This window comes from Acomys minous, assembly GCF_964271855.1.
Source record: "Acomys minous genome assembly, chromosome: 5".
In the NCBI taxonomy this organism is placed as follows: Eukaryota; Metazoa; Chordata; class Mammalia; order Rodentia; family Muridae; genus Acomys; species Acomys minous.
The window spans coordinates 106,103,069-106,118,989 of NC_140494.1; the positions used below are offsets into that span (position 1 = coordinate 106,103,069).

Consider the following 15,921-nt stretch of genomic DNA (forward strand, 5'->3'; position numbering starts at 1 on the left):
AATATTAGGAGAGAGAGGTGTTCAGGAAAATGTAAGACATGCTCAGGTGAGGGGTCCTCTAGGGAGAGGCATGGCTCACTGTTTTTTGTTTTTGTTTTTTGAGACAGGGTCTGTCTGCATAGCCTTGGCTGTCCTGGTCTTGCTTTGTAGACCAGGCTGGCCTCGAACTCACAGCCATCTGCCTGCCTCTGCCTCTGCCTTCCGAGTGCTGGGATTAAAGACGTGCGCTACCATACCCTGCTTGGCTCACTGTTTTTATAGCAGTCAAACACAGAACTTTGGTGAAGTTTGATGTTACTATCTTATCTGTGGGTAGTTCCTGAGGGTACCTGATAGTATTACAATCACTTGAAAAATCTAGTCCGTGGGGATACAGGAAAGTAGGGTACCCTCCACCCCCTACCCCCCCAACCCCCACCCCTGGGGCTGGAGACGTTTAGGGTAAGGGGTGGGGTGTGCCAGCTAGGAGGTTCAGGACTGAGGGATTCAGGGAGAACCTGGAGGTCAGGTCCACTTTGATATGATAGCTACCTCAGCCATTTGTCGGGAGGGCTGAATCCTAACAGATAGCAAATGGGAATTGTGTAGGTGTTCTTGCTTATTATGTGACAGGCTCCATTCAGATTCTAGAATGAATTCCTGTTCCTTTCATGTCCCTATAATTTCCTTGTCTCAGGATTACAGGCGTGTGCCACCCATACTGCTTAATGGGGTGCTGGCCCTTGGTTCTGGGCTTTATAACTGCTGGGAAAGTACTCTATCAACTGACCTATGCCCTTTCTCTAATGACTCAAGTGCTGGGCTGAGCGGTGATTTCTGCAGCTTCTTTTTCTTAGTTTTGTATTTTTGAGGTAGAACCTTGCGTTGCATCCCAGGCTGGCCTCAAACTTGTTAATCCTGCCTCAGCCCCTCCAGCGCTGTAATTATTGGCATACGTCCCCATGCCTGGTACGTAGGCCTGAGAGGTAAGTGGCTCAGGGAATGGCCAAGGTTTTGTGTGGGGAGAAGGGGAGGGGGCTGAACTGGGTGGAACCGTGGCTGGCTGCAGAAGGTTCTGAGTGCAACCGAGGAGAGAAGCAACTGTGACAGTGTGCGAGTGAAGGCAAGGGGACGAATTGAAGGTTGGGAGCATTTAAGAGTAAGGATGTAGCACTCAAGTATGAATGTGTTAGCACACGGAACAAGCTTGTCATAGAGAAAACTCCAGGCTTCCAGGCATCCCCTCCTCAGAAGCCCAGCCTTCCCAATGGAGGAAGAGGCCTGGGGGAGGGGGTGTGGGGGGGTGTGCTAACCCCTGATCCAGATACAGCTTACCCACCCATCTTCAACGGGGCCTGGCTTTTCCAGCTCAATCCAGGATTACTTCTCAAATGCAGAGGCAGGAGGGTCTGTGACCCTATAAACAATGACTCTTCTCAGGCTGTCCCGGTGGCCACAGGTAAGGCCAGCCCAGGCTCTAGCCAATTCTGGACACCGTTCCTCTGGGGGACTGGCTAGTGCAGAGCGCCCTGTGGAGTTAAGTAAGGGCAGGGCCCTCAGTAGAGAAACAAGTGGTGTCTATTGGCAGGCCAGTCAGCAAGAAAATGGGGTGGCTGGAGGTCATAGGATTTAGGGGGTGAGCTCTACCAACTCTTCGTAAGGGCCCCAGGAAGCGTCTTCTCTACTGGGGTCCTCCTGAGGCCGGGGAGCTTATTAACTCCCACAGCACCGGGAGAAGGGGAAAGGTGAGTGCCAGCAGCCAGCTGGGGTCATCCTTCTCTGAACCTCCACGTGGTGTTTGCTCAGAGTACTTGTTGTCAGAGTCCCGGGCCCCTGGAGTATAAAGCAGAATGTCTGTGCTCTGTGCCCAGAACTGAGCAGGTGAGCCTGCACGGCACAGGGATGGTGGGGGTTGGGGAGGGGAGGGCGGCTGCAATTGTAGGAGAGAGCTGCAGAGATGGCCCAACAGAGTCCCTCCTGCCAGTTTCTCATCCATAAAATGGGGTCGGAGGCAGGAAGACAGACAAAGAAGGGAGCTAGGTTGCACTGAGGTGAACTGGAAATCTCTGTAGTGCAGCCTGAGTTCGAGACTCCCTCTTTTGTGACTGAGGTAAGAGGCAATCCACTCTTCTTGTTTGAGGAAGATACCCACCCCTCCGCCCTCACCCTCACCTCTAAGTATCTAGTTAAGCTCTTTGGAGCCTTCAACATGATGCTACCTACACACTGGGAAGAATTACCAGCATTTGGAGCCAGCAGGCCCTAGAGCAGGCTTGCTAGATCCAGCCCCGTCCTTTGCTTCTCCTCCTGATCAAGCCTCTGCCTACCTTCGTTCTCAGGGTGCATCTTGGAAAGCATGGCTGCAGTGATTACTTGGGCCCTTGCCCTCCTCTCAGGTGGGTCTTCCGTCTGACTTCAGTGTGGGCTGGAAGTGAAGGTGGGATCGTGGGCCCTGGCCCTTAGCTATGGTCTCATCTTTCTCTGCAGTGTTTGCAACCACGCAGGCACGGAAGAGCTTCTGGGATTACTTCAGCCAGAGCAGCCGGGGCAAAGGCATGATGGGCCAGCAGCCGAAGCTGGCACGCGAGTGAGTGGTTTGGGCGAGGGGGCCGTGAGGGTGTGAGACAACCTTACTGTGGGATAAGCCCTCAGCTCTGTGGCTTATAGGGAAGCTGAGGGAGCCAATCGTGCTTGCGCCTGCCCAAGCACACCTTAGTCATCTTGGTCACTCTCTGCCCAAGTCTCTCCTGCCCTGTTGCTCCTTTTTTCCACTGAGTTGTGGCACCTGAGATTAGCAGGCCACAGAATGTCAGGATGGCGTGAATCCTGGCACGTGTGTGACGCCTGTTTTGGATGGCACTGAAGGGCTAAATCGCTCACGCGGTGCCAAATGTGCTCCGCATGTGAGGGTGTGGTTGGCCGGGGTCGGGACTTGGCTCTGGCGCCATTCCTCCTATCCTGGCTTCCGCAGAGAGTATTGGTGGTCCCACAGCTCCGGGGCAAGGGAGATGTTCAAGGTTAGCACTCAAATGAATGGCCTGGTTCTCTGTCTTTGTCTTTCCCCAGGAGTCTGAAAAGTAGCTTTGAGCAAGACCCCTACAATATGAACAATTTCCTGGAAAAGCTGGGCCCCTTGAGCGGGCCCGGGAAGGAGCCTCCCCGCCTGGCGCAGGATCCAGAAGGTATTCGGAGGCAGCTGCAGCAGCAGCTGGCGGAGGTGAGCGCGCGCCTGGAGCCTTACATGGCCGCGAAGCACCAGCTGGTAGGCTGGAACTTGGAGGACTTGAAGCAGCAGCTGAAACCCTACACGGTGGAGCTGATGGAGCAGGTGGGCCTGAGCGTGCAGGAGCTGCAAGAGCAGCTGCGCCTGGTGGGGGAAGACACCAAGGCCCAGCTGCTGGGGGGCGTGGACGAGGCGCTGAGCCTGCTGCAGCAAATGCAAAGCCGAGTGCGGCACCACACGGATCGGGTCAAAGAGCTCTTCCATCCTTACGCAGAACGCTTGGTGACCGGCATTGGGCACCACGTGCAGGAGCTACATCGCAGTGTCGCTCCGCACGCGGCTGCCAGTCCCGCGCGACTCAGTCGCTGCGTGCAGACTCTGTCCCACAAACTCACACTTAAGGCAAAAGACCTGCACACCAGCATCCAGAGCAACCTGGACCAGCTGCGGGAGGAGCTCAGCGCCTTCATCCGCCTCAGCGCAGATGGGGCAGAGGATGGAGACTCCCCGGACCCTCAGGCTCTCTCTGAGGAGGTACGCCAGAGACTCCAGGCTTTTCGACATGACACCTTCCTGCAGATAGCCGCATTCACTCAGGCCATTGACCAGGAGACAGAGGAAATCCAGCAACAGCTAGCACCACCCCCGCCTAGCCACAGCGCCTTTGCTCCAGAGTTGGGACATGGGGACAGTAATAAGGCCCTGAACAGACTGCAGAGCCGACTGGATGACCTGTGGGAAGACATCAGCTATAGCCTTCATGACCAAGGCCATAGTAATCTGAAAGAGCCTTGAGGGTCACTCAGGTTCACGCCCCAGCTCATTGTCTGGGGGATCCCTGGGCCCTGAGCCTCAATCTAGCATGGCCTAACGGGCAGTGGGGGATGGGTCCTGCTGCACAGTATATGTGAGGCCACCAAAGGGACTGTTGCCGCGGCCTATTCAGCCTCCTCAGTTCCCCCACTCAGGTGTATTACACTCAGTAGGTTTTTGCAAAACCAGCTTCTGGTGCTCATTTGGGAACCCCCATAAGGGAGCGGGGAGATTGTGTGCCAGGGGAGACTGTCTGCCATGATAGTGCTGGACGCCTGTGCTGCTACAGCCTGGAGTCTGGCTCCTGATGGTCACTGTTACAGCTGCTCCACAGAAGGGAGCTCCGTGTCTCCCCAGGGCTGCTGGGAGAGCTCTTGTTGGAAGAGAGCCAGAGGAGACTGTGACGCAGAAAGCGTACGATGGTGTGTGTACGTTCCTACCCGTGGTGCTGCTGCTGGGTCAGTGGTGGGATGGGGCCAGAGCCCCGATTTCCTTACATAACCCTGAGCCCAAATAAGGACCTGAGCCCTCCATACTGTGAGGGCTCCCAAAAACCCTGTAGGGAGCAAACTGTGTGTCCTCCTCATTTTCAGTCCCCACCTCCTGACTCTCAGGGTGAAACTGACTTTTGAAGTGAAATAGATGCCCATAATGGAACTTTGTTGGCCTGGTGTGACTCTCATTGGACAGCATCTGAGAGCAAGTGCCTTCCCACTGCCCGCCCCCAACACGCCCACCAGCCACTTTTACCCTTGCTTGCTCTTTTTCGTCCCCTTTCCGTTCCTGATCTGTCCTAGTGGTTCACTCTGGGTGAGTCCTGCTGCGAGACTCCTGGCTAGACAATGGCTGTCACAGTTGGGGGTGGGGTAGGCTCTGTTGTGGAGCCTAGCTCTGCACCTGTCATGTTCCACAGTCTGTTCACCATGGAATTCAGGCTGTCACTGGAGAAGCACACCCCGGTTACCTGAACCCCCCAGGGAGCCTCTCACCCCTGGTCCTGACTGGTGTTCCTGATTCTTCATCTCTTGGGACCCAATCTATCTCCCCCCCCCCCCCCAGCTTACTATGTAGTCTTTGCTGGCCTGGAACACACTATGAAGATCAGGTTAGTATTAAACTCATAGAGATCTGCCTGTCTTTGCCTCCTAAGTGCTGGGATTAACAGCATGAACCACCGTGCTTGGAGATCTAAAAGCTCTGGTTTGTTTTTTTTTTTTTTCCTTTAGGGCAGGGTTTCTCTGTGTAGCCTTAGCTGTCCTGGACTCATTTTGTAGACCAGGCTGGCCTCAAACTCTGAGATCCGCCTGCCTCTGCCTCCCCAAGTGCTGGGATCACAAGTGTGTGCCACCTTGCTCAGCCTAAAAACTCTTAACTCTCCTCTTTTGTATACACACTCACTCTGTTATCAAAGCTCACCGGGTACCAGTGAAACTGGATGGGGTGGGGAAAAGGAAAGCACAAACCCTTCTATGCACTCCCCTGTCCTGCCCAGCACCCGTCCTTCCTAGCTCTGCCTGGGATTCTTGACCACTCCCAGCACGGTCCTATATGAAGCTCAGCTCCCCGTGATCACACACTTGTCACCCCTGATACTATAGATGTAGTCAGTGTCAGCCATGGAACTGGGTTATGGTCCAAGACCATAGAGGAAGTGCTATAAAGGAAACTTGAAAGAAAGAAAGAAACCCACAAAGCAGGGTGATTTGTTAGGAGACAGGGAGGGATAAATCAGTGAATGCGGTGGGGATGAGAAGCGATAAAAATAAAGGCTGTGTATTCAAAGTTAGAATTAGGGGAGGTGCTTATGAGGACAAAAATGGGGGGACTGGGGGAACAGACTAGCAAGGAGGGGAGGACCCAGGCAAGTTCCGGCTCATCATGAAGAAGGAAGCTTGGAGCGCACAGCCTAGGGGATTCCAAGGCAAGTCAGGCACTTTTGTTTTGTTTTCCGAGATAGGGTTTCTTCTCTGTGTAGCCTTGGCTCTACGAGACTCGCTTTGTAGACCAGGCTGGCCTTGAACTCAGAGACCCACCAGCTTCTGCTGGGATTACAGGCTTGTGCTAACGCGCCCGTCTAGCCTCAGGCATTTTACATAGATTTAGGGACCAACAGTTAGACTGCCCTTATGGTGGAGCCACAACCACCGGTGTCCGAGTTGCAAGGGTCCTAGCTGGCTACGGAAGTGCAGTCCAGGAAACGGAAGTCTTTGTCAGAGACTGACCTACCAGGCGCAGTGTCTGCGGCCTCTTTAAGAAGGGGCGGGAAAACAGCGGCTGGAGGAAGTGAGGCCGCTGGAGCGCCGGAAGCCGGAAGCTGGAAGCAGCCGCCTGAGTAGCGCGTGGGGGTGATGTCGGCCAGCGGGGCTGTGCAGCCCGGGCCCCCGGGGGCTGCTGTTGGACCCTCGCCCGCTGCGGCTGGGTCGCCGCCCACCGGGCCTTTGTTCCGGCCCCTCAGCGCCGAGGATGAGGAGCAGCAGCCCACGGAGATCGAGTCACTGTGCATGAACTGTTACCGGAACGTGAGTCTGGGGGCCGCGGACCACCCAGCCGGGCACCCAGAAGCAGCTCCGGCGCAGAGTGCAAACGAGTTAAAGTCATTCTCCCCATCGCTTCTTCTGCTTCCTTAGGGCGTGACGCGGCTTCTGCTCACCAAGATCCCCTTCTTTAGAGAAATAATCGTGAGCTCCTTTTCTTGCGAGCACTGTGGCTGGAACAACACGGAGATCCAGTCAGCAGGCAGGATCCAGGATCAGGGAGTACGCTACACCTTGACCGTTAAGGGCCAAGAGGTGAGCGTGTCCCAGAGCAGGTACCCGCCCCGGTTTGAGAGAGAGAGGGGGGGGGAGGGGGAGGGGGGAGAGGGGAGAGAGAGTGAGAGTTGGACCGAGTCTACAGCTCTGGTCCTGGCCGTCAGACCTTTATTGGCTATGTTAGTGCCCTCCTTTGGCAGTGGTATTGGGGGTGCTGGTCTCTGCCCAGCTGCTTTGATTAGTGAATGTTGTTTTGCGAATTTTGTTTTGAGAGGGATGTATTGAGCGAGCAGGACTTTATGGGTAGTTTTCTCACCTTCTGGGTAGTCTGGCTCACACCATCCGTCCTATTCTGAAGTAGTTTGGACTCTTCTGAATGGAAGGTGGGAAGAACAAACATCTAGGCCGGCATCTGACAGAGAGACACTCTGGTTATTTCCCGAGGAGAAGCCATATCGCTGACCTCTTTTGCTAGAGCGTTTTTCCTTTCTGTCCAGGACATGAACAGAGAAGTGGTGAAGACAGACTCTGCCACCACAAGGATCCCCGAGCTGGATTTTGAAATTCCAGCTTTCAGCCAAAAGGGAGGTGAGTTTTAAGATCAGGTATTTGAGCAGAAATCTTAGCGATTTTCTTGCAAGCCTGGTGCCAGGTCAGGCCTAGTGCTGAGCCATGTAATCATAGTGGATTTTCATGTTTTAATGTAAGTAGAAAGTTATGGTAAAATGGCTTAAGAGTGCCTGTAAGACGGACCATGATTTGCTTATTTGAGAACTTTACAGCCGAGGAAAGCAAGGCCTACAGAGTTCAGGTAAGACGCTGAGGGTCATGGAAGTGTGTGATAGCAAGCCAGCATTCACTTGTGTTTCATTTACAAGCTCTGACCACTGTTGAAGGACTGATCAGCCGTGCAATCTCTGGCCTGGAACAGGACCAGCCCACACGAAGGGTGAGCAAGGGTTTTTTTTTTTTTTATCAAATTGCAGCAACTCAAGGAACTATTGTTTCGGTCAAAATAGAGTCAGATTTCCCTGTAGCTGAACTGTGTCTGACCAAATGCTGGGGAACTTTTTGACAAAGCGCATAACGGTGCTGTTTTTCCATGTCCCTCCTCCAGTGTATACTCAGATTTCACCTTAGTGTAATACGTTGGGTTAGCTATAGCTTCCTGGGTATTTTCTTTTTTTTTTTTTACATCGATACTTGTTATAGAAATAATGTAATTGCATATGTAGTCATGTCTTCCTAACTGGCTAGAGAGACATAACAGAATTTTGAATTTTTGAAGGAACTTATTTTTAATGATGTGTTATGTGCGTGTGTGTGAGTGTGTATATGTGATGGCTGATGCCTTTGTAGGCCAGAAGCAACAGATTCCCCATGGAGCTGGCGTGATAGCCAAGTGGTGGGGTGAGAGAGAAACTAAGCCCCACCTCCTACCCCGCGTCACTTATACACTTCAGATTGGCCTGTTGTATCTCACTGTGACGTTTGGCTCCCTGCGCCCCCGCTCTATGATTGACGCTGATGGTCTGCTGGAAGTGATAGAGGGTGAGAGGGTTGGGGCCTGAGGTGTATTACCGGGTCTGGTGTTCTTATTCTGTTCGTGGTAGGCAATGGAAGGTGCCATAGCTGAAAGAATTGATGAGTTCATTGGCAAACTGAAGGACCTCAAGCAAATGGCTTCCCCTTTCACTCTGGTAAATACTGAGCGACTGCAGCAGCTTTCGATGGAAGGAGGGAGGGGACAGACCACTGAGATTAACTGACGCCTGTAACCCCAGAACCCGGAAGTGGGGCAAGAAGATCAAGAGTTTGGGGTCATCCTTGACTACATAGCAGGTTATAGGCCATTGCACTGAAGCCCAGACTCAAAATATTAAAAAACAGACTAGATTCTTGCTACTGTGGATGGAGGGTATATGTGATTTGTTTTACTCTCTCCTCACTTGTCTGTTAGATCATTGACGATCCCTCGGGAAACAGTTTTGTAGAAAACCCACGTGCTCCCCAGAAAGATGACGCCTTGGTGATCACACACTACAGCCGGACCGCACAGCAAGCTGAGATGCTGGGGCTCCAAGTGAGTGCACTGATGCACTGGGGTTGTCCTGCGTCCTGGGTCTCTAACGAGGTACTTTGCTGTTGCTGCCGCCACCACCCAGTGCCTCCTGTGTCAGCCTCTCATCAGACCCACGTTAGGATTTGTGCGGCAGTCACAGGAACCCCATCGTGGGCCCTGTCCTTCCCTTCATTGGGCATTTGCTTTGGCTTCTCTGTCCGTCCTGTGAGTTGGCACCTTATAAGCATTCTCTCTGTCTAAGCAGGTCAGGGTGTTGGGGAGGCTGAGGACTACCTGCCAGCTTGTGATTTGTGCCTCTGTTCTTTTAGGCAGAAGCACCAGAAGAGAAATCGGAAGAGGAAGACCTAAGAAACGAAGTGAGTGGTGTCGGCTCCCGTTGCAGACATAGCAGAGTTGTGGCTTGAGACTGATCATACGTCCTCTCTCACTGCCACACCTAACATGGGTGACCACTAGCGTTCCAACTGACTGTCAGCTTGACTGGGTGGGGGGTGGTGATCAGTCCGTGCCCCCATATTGTGTTCCAGGTGCTCCAGTTCAACACAAACTGCCCAGAGTGCAATGCCCCAGCTCAGACCAACATGAAGCTTGTCCGTATCTTTCATCAGGCAGTTGGGTTGCTCTTCATCTGACTCCGGCATGAGCATATATTAAAGATGGGAGCCTTCCCTTCAGGGAGAGCCAGTGCTTTACCCGCAGTGAGGAGGCTGAGCCTCTCATGTACTCAGACCTTCGCTTCTGTACGTGGCCAGGTCTTCAAATGTTTGTGAACACAGGACCTGGAAGTGGGCTGTCTCATGGAGTATTTCCTCCAGTCTTGGGTCCAGCATCTGTTTGTGTGTGGGTTGGCTTTTCTTTTCCTTAGAGGAAGGAGGGGTCTTGCGATCCAGGAAGCAGATAGACTTCCTTAACCCCGTCTTGCAGAGATCCCCCACTTTAAAGAGGTTATCATTATGGCCACCAACTGTGAGAATTGTGGGCATCGGACTAACGAGGTACGTGGCCTCCATTGCTGGGGAGTGCCTTTGGAGTAGCATGCCGGCTTCGGATGGGCGTGGCTGTGATTAGGACTTTCGTGGGCTCAGTGTCGGGGAAGAGCTGATGAAGGAGTTGAGAATTAGCCTCGGGAGGGAAAGTTGGAAGTACCCCAGAATGCAGGATGGATGGAAAGCTGACCTGGGGGAGGGGCTTTAACTACTCAGGGGGGCTGGGAGTTGGGCAGATTGCAACTCTTAAGTGAAGAACTTTAAGAGAACTGTCTGGGATGATTTGATGGCTGCTGTGGAGGTTGTAAGCCCCGCTTCCCCAAGTGTGTTGAGCATATGCTGACTAAGCTTCCTTTTGGTAGCGGGTGCAGGGGACAGCAAACCTGGGCCTAATGCATAGTAGGCAAGTGTGCTGCTAGTGAGCTACATCCCAGCCCTGACTGAAATCTTAGGCTATTACAGTGAATGCATTGATGGGACTGAATTGCTTGTAAGTCTCTTTCAAGCCCTGATAATCAGGATTTTTTTTTTAAAAAGGTATATTCAGGGTTTCAGGCTAAATTTGGCATGCTACCAGGGCTGGGACACAGCATTCCTACGGACACTTGGCGATTTTTCTTTTGGTCACTGCTGCCCTAGCTGGATTAGAAGGCTGTCATTGGAAGTTGTCAGTGGAAGCGTACATAAAGCTGAAGTCTTTCTGGCACCAGGTGAAGCTTGGGGTCTTCCCTGGGGCAGCCTCTGACCATCATTTCTACAGGTGAAGTCTGGAGGAGCGGTAGAGCCCCTGGGTACCAGGATCACCCTTCACATCACAGATCCCTCAGACATGACCAGAGACCTGCTCAAGGTAACAGCCCGCTTGGAGATAGCTGTTCTCACAGAGCTGCTGCTGTCTAGGAAGTTGTTTTAGTATTCAACAGTGCAAGGAGCCCCATAGCTCCCCTGGGCTTGAGTGGCCCTGAGTAGGGTTTTTCTGTGATTGGGACCGCAGCCTCAGAAGGTGGCCCATGATCTTTCTGAGCCATGACTTGGCTGCTTTTCAGTTTCCATGGGCTGTATGGGCTCTTCTGTGACCCTAATGACAGGTACCCAGTAGTGCAGCTATGACTCCGTTGCAGTTTTTTATGCTAGTTTCTTATTAGTTCAGATGGGGGGCGGGGGTGAGTCCCTGGCATTTAGTCAGCTACTCAGAGAAAACTAGCACTTCGACTTTGTCTTCAAACTGTCAGTAGATTACTAATTTCATTGGCTTTCTTTGTTCCTGGTTTAAATCAGTTTGTCTTTCTGTATGTCTGTCCATCTGTCTGGTGCTATGGATTGAACCTGGGGCCTCTGTAATGCTAGACAGGGCTCCTGTACGAAGCTACGCTGCCATCTGATTTAAGCCTTAATTTGACCTGTTGTCTTACAGTCTGAGACCTGTAGCGTGGAAATCCCGGAGCTCGAGTTTGAACTGGGAATGGCTGTCCTTGGGGGCAAGTTCACCACTCTAGAAGGGCTGCTGAAAGACATCCGCGAGCTGGTGAGTGCGAGAGTGCTGAGGCTTCTTTTAGCAGCGGGCCTGGGGAAGGGACGTGGTGGTGTGGCCGGGTCCAGTGTCGTGGGCCTGTAGCCCAACATTTGAGAAGCTGGGGCCCCATCTCAAACGCCCCCTACCAAAACAATTTCAAAATTGTTGCTTATAGCTGGGGTTTGGTTAGGTTTTGTTTTTTATTTTTTGTTTGTTTTTGTTTTTTGTTTTTGCTTTAAAGCTGGTTTAAGAGATTTAAGTATGGATTATGAAGCGAAGTTAATTACAGGAAATTTTGAATGGAAATTCTCAAGGCTAACAAGGCTAACTGTGGGACAATATAGTCATTTGTGATCTTGAGTAAGTCATTTATTTCACTGCAATACAGAGAAAAGGGTCTTCTGGGCATCTACACTCTATAGCATACGTGTATGGTGAATCTGCTGTATCCAACCACATTTTTAAAAATTCAGAAAGATTATATTGGTAATGAATATGTGAAGACTTTTCTTGTTGGTATTTCCTAAAAAGCAGTACATAATTATATTAGATTTTTATAACTTAGTTTATTTTACTTATTTGAGAGATGATTTTACCATGTAATTGAGGCTAACCTTGAATTCACTGTCCTCCTGCCTCAGCCTTTCATGTGCTAGCATTGCAAGCTCATATGTAAGTGTGCCTGGCGGCGGCGGCTTCTTCTTCTTCTTCTTCTTCTTCTTCTTCTTCTTCTTCTTCTTCTTCTTCTTCTTCTTCTTCTTCTTCTTCTTTTTGGTTTTTTGAGACATGGTTTCTCTGTGTAGCCTTGGCTGTCCTGGACTTGCTTTGTAGACCAGGCTGGCCTCGAACTCACAGCGATCTGCCTGCCTCTACCTCCCAAGGGCTGGGATTAAAGGCATGCGCCACCATGCCCGGCTGCCTGGCTTCTTTTTGGAAATTGTATGTTGTGTTTCTTCTCCAGGTTGGGATTCGATACTGTAAGAACTCTAGATTGCATTTCCTATTGCCAGTTTCCCTCTTGGCAAAGCAGCCTCAGATGTCTTCTCCTGTCCTTTTCTCTGCCCCCTACCTCCCCTACCTAAGTCAGCAAGGCAGAGTGGGAAAAGGAGACCGGGCGTCTGTGCCTGGGCACCCGCCGCTCCCCACACCTGGTTTGTGGTTGAACCTAGTAACCCATACAGTCGATGTTGTAGTAATCCAGCTGCCGTGTGCTACAGGTAGCCAAGAACCCTTTCACACTGGGCGACAGCTCGAATCCTGATCAGTCGGAGAAACTGCAGGAGTTTAGCCAGAAGATGGACCAGGTGAGAGGCCGTGGCCATTCCTGCAGTCCTATTCTCCCTGTTAACTTTTGGGAACTGCATCTTGCAAACTGGATTGGCTCCTGTCTGCCAGTCATAGCCTCTTCCTTCCAGGATTGCTGTAAGAGTTACCTGCTATGTCCTCCTCTCTTCTGCAGATCATCGAGGGCAAGATGAAGGCCCACTTTATCATGAACGATCCAGCAGGAAACAGTTACCTGCAGGTATGGTGGGCCTTCCTGGTTGTTGTATGGAGATGCATTTTCTCATCTTCATAGAATTTGCATGGTAGCCCTTTACCAACTTCTGAGTCTTCAACGAGGGCTCTGGGAAGGACTTGGAAGATAAGGAAGGGGGTGGGGGTGGGGCAGGATTCCAAGTGTGGGAAACAAAAGGTAAACAGGCCAGACCTAGTGCAGCTCTGCAAACTAGGGACTTAGGCCATGAAGATTGCAAGTTCAAGACCAGCCTTTGCAGTTTAGTGAGCCTCTGTCCTTTTTTTTAGTTTTTTAAAGACAGGGTTTCCCTGTGTAGCCTTGGCTGTCCTGGACTCATTTTGTAGACCAGGCTGGCCTCAAACAGTGATCTGCCTGCCTCTGCCTCCTGAGTGCTGGGATTAAAGGCCACCACACCCAACCAAGACTCTGCCTTAAGATAAAAAATAAATAAATAAAAATAAAGTGAAAAAAAGGAGCCAAGAATAAATACCTACTAGGCTAGCATGCTCAAAGCCCTAGGTTCAAAGGCAAATGAGTAAGGAAGTATGCTTTCTTCTTCCTGTGACTGGTGCTTGCCTCGCTCTTCTTACTCCTCATCTCTGGAGTTTCTAGTCTGCATCCTGACTGTGAAGTAAGGAGCAATAGAGGCCTGTCTAGAGGTCAGGACAGGAGAGCTGAGGCTTGTGGCAGTTGGCAGAACTGCAGCAGGATTTTGTTGATTGTGGTGTTGGTCTGAGCCCAGGGCCTCGTCCTTACTGTGGCATTCCTGAGTACCAGTGGTCTGGTTACACTGGCCCAAGTTCTTTACAGTGTTCAGATCATTGCTAGTCTCTCTCTCTCTCTCTCTCTCTCTCTCTCTCTCTCTCTCTCTCTCCCCTATCCTCTTTTTCTTTTCTTTTCTTTTCTTTTTTTTTTTTTTGAGACAAGATTTTGTTATGTAGCCTGGCAAAGTCTTTCTGCCTCAGTCTCTGGAGTGCTGAAAATTTTAATAAGAAGGCCCATATGTAAAAATGCTTAGAACTGGGGATGCTGGTCATTGCACTTATATGCCACGTACAGGGTCTTGGGTTTGATACTAGATTGTGTGGTTGTGTGTGCGCACACTCACACACATTTGCAGACTATGTAGCCATGGGGACTAGAGGCCCTACAAATCCTGTAGAGTTCTTAGAAAGTTGAGAGTTAGTAGCGCCTGTGGGAGGGACTGGAGGGATGCCCAGGCACTGGTGTCTGCCCTCGGCCTTGCAGAATGTGTATGCCCCTGAAGCTGACCCGGAGATGAAGGTGGAGCGGTACAGGCGCACCTTTGACCAAAATGAGGAGCTCGGCCTCAATGACATGAAGACAGAGGGCTACGAGGAAGGCCTGGCCCCACAGCGGTAGCAGTGGGCAGCTCACAGGCCAGCTCCACTGCCACTCAAACCGCAGGCTTATTTATTACTGTTGGAAAGCGATGAGCGCCCATGCCCATGGTGAGGAGGAAACGGCTTGAGCTGGAAATCTAAGCCCGTGAAGTGAACAGCCGGCACAGCTGCTGCAGGCCTACTGTGCTCCTTGACTTTGCTTTGGATGTTTTAAGTCAGTGTGAGAACCCCAGACACACCATGTGATCTGTCATCACCTTTTGCCTATACGCTCTCTGCCCTCCAGGCCTGACCTCTGTACTTCGAGAAAGTGAAACACAAGTTGCAGCTGGCTTTGGGCATCTGAAGTACTACCTTTCAGCAGCAAAGACTGTGTGAGGGGCCTAGCGAGCATAGGTGAAGATGCTTACATTAAAGTGATGGCTTTTAACCAACACGTGCCTCTGCATTTGTGTCCTTACTGAATGTTCTGTATTCAGCTGCTGGAAGCTGGACATGGTGTGTCACACCTGTAATCCCAGTACTCAGGAGACTTAGGGGAGCTTGGGCCATGTAATGAAATTCTATCTTTAAAAAAGAAAAGAATGGCGCACGCCTTTAATCCCAGCACTCGGGAGACAGAGGCAGGTGGATTGCTGTGAGTTCGAGGCCAGCCTGGTCTACAAAAGTGAGTCCAGGATAGCCACTGCTATGCAGAGAAACCTTGTCTCAAAATATCAACAACAACAAAAAATTGTTTCCTTGCAGGGTGTGGTGGCACGTGCCTTTAATCCCAGCACTTGGGAGAGAGAGGCAGGTGGATGGATCGCTGTGAGTTCGAGGCCAGCCTGGTCTACAAAGTAAAGTCCAGAACAGCCAAAGCTACACAGAGAAACCCTGTCTCGAAAAACCAAATGAATAGTTTCCCAAACAAATCTTTCTTCAGATGGCTACTGTCGCTGAGTGGCCAGAGGCAGGATCTCATTCACTCTCGCAGGCTATGCTTGTCTGCTCTTGAGTCGGGTGCACCTGTGTGCAATCTGTGTGCTCATGCAGCTTAAAGTCTAGTTGGGGAAGTGGGGTGCATACCTTTGATCCCAGTAGAGACAGAGTTTTGTTTTGTTTTGTTTTTTTGAGACAGCTCAGAATCTGGCAATATGTAGATAACAGGGTTATTTCTCCAACCTTTCATCATCTATAAAGAAGGTTAATAGCTAGGTGTGGTGGTGCATGCCTTTAATCCCAGCAGAGGCAGGTGGAGCTCTGAGTTCAAGGCCAGCCTGGTCTATAAAGTGAGTTCCAGAGCAGCTATGGTTGTTACACAGAGAAGCCCTGTCTTGGAACCCCTTCCCCCACCCCCACCCCGACCCCCCAAAATAGGCTAGGTCATGGTATATATGTACTACAGCTACTTGGGAGGCTGAGGCAGAAGGGTAACACCTTCAGGGGCAGTCTGAACAACTCAGTCAAGTCTAAACTTCAAAGAGGGCTGGGGCTGTAGACCTGCTATAGTACTCTCGCCTACCATGTGCAAGGCCCTGGGTTCAGTCCCCAGTGCTGGATGAAAGAAGAAAACAACAACCGAATTGTGAGGATTCACAAAACTTTTAACTCTCCATAGAAGAAACACGACAGACTTTGCAGCTTTCTTTTCACTGCCACACTGACAATGAATACTAGTCATTTTCATTGGAAAAGTTTTATATCATTTT

The 15,921-nt window shown here is 51.1% G+C and overlaps 2 protein-coding genes across 2 annotated transcripts; both read left to right on the forward strand.

Moving 5' to 3' along the window:
* Positions 1-1,905: 1,905 nt before the first annotated feature.
* APOA5 (apolipoprotein A5) lies at positions 1,906-4,672 on the forward strand. Its single transcript, XM_084781596.1, has 4 exons — positions 1,906-2,089; positions 2,319-2,375; positions 2,467-2,566; positions 3,046-4,672. Exons 2-4 carry the CDS (start codon positions 2,336-2,338, stop codon positions 3,995-3,997), a joined length of 1,092 nt encoding a protein of 363 aa, XP_084637722.1. The 5' UTR covers positions 1,906-2,089; positions 2,319-2,335; the 3' UTR covers positions 3,998-4,672.
* A 1,260-nt stretch (positions 4,673-5,932) lies between these two features.
* Positions 5,933-14,664, forward strand: ZPR1 (ZPR1 zinc finger). Its single transcript, XM_084782658.1, has 14 exons — positions 5,933-6,534; positions 6,643-6,804; positions 7,263-7,353; positions 7,644-7,714; positions 8,379-8,465; positions 8,726-8,848; positions 9,157-9,204; positions 9,376-9,442; positions 9,773-9,843; positions 10,595-10,684; positions 11,249-11,359; positions 12,565-12,651; positions 12,807-12,872; positions 14,115-14,664. Exons 1-14 carry the CDS (start codon positions 6,364-6,366, stop codon positions 14,247-14,249), a joined length of 1,380 nt encoding a protein of 459 aa, XP_084638784.1. The 5' UTR covers positions 5,933-6,363; the 3' UTR covers positions 14,250-14,664.
* Positions 14,665-15,921: the final 1,257 nt, after the last annotated feature.

Excerpts from the sequence above, each read along its gene's own strand:
- ZPR1 (XM_084782658.1), top strand. The coding sequence starts at position 6,364 with ATGTCGGCCAGCGGGGCTGTGCAGCCCGGGCCCCCGGGGGCTGCTGTT. Across the intron at positions 8,849-9,156 it reads CTGAGATGCTGGGGCTCCAA|GCAGAAGCACCAGAAGAGAA; the intron begins GTGAGTGCACTG and ends CTGTTCTTTTAG. Across the intron at positions 9,205-9,375 it reads AGGAAGACCTAAGAAACGAA|GTGCTCCAGTTCAACACAAA; the intron begins GTGAGTGGTGTC and ends ATTGTGTTCCAG.
- APOA5 (XM_084781596.1), top strand. The coding sequence starts at position 2,336 with ATGGCTGCAGTGATTACTTGGGCCCTTGCCCTCCTCTCAG. Across the intron at positions 2,376-2,466 it reads GGCCCTTGCCCTCCTCTCAG|TGTTTGCAACCACGCAGGCA; the intron begins GTGGGTCTTCCG and ends CTTTCTCTGCAG. Across the intron at positions 2,567-3,045 it reads CAGCCGAAGCTGGCACGCGA|GAGTCTGAAAAGTAGCTTTG; the intron begins GTGAGTGGTTTG and ends GTCTTTCCCCAG.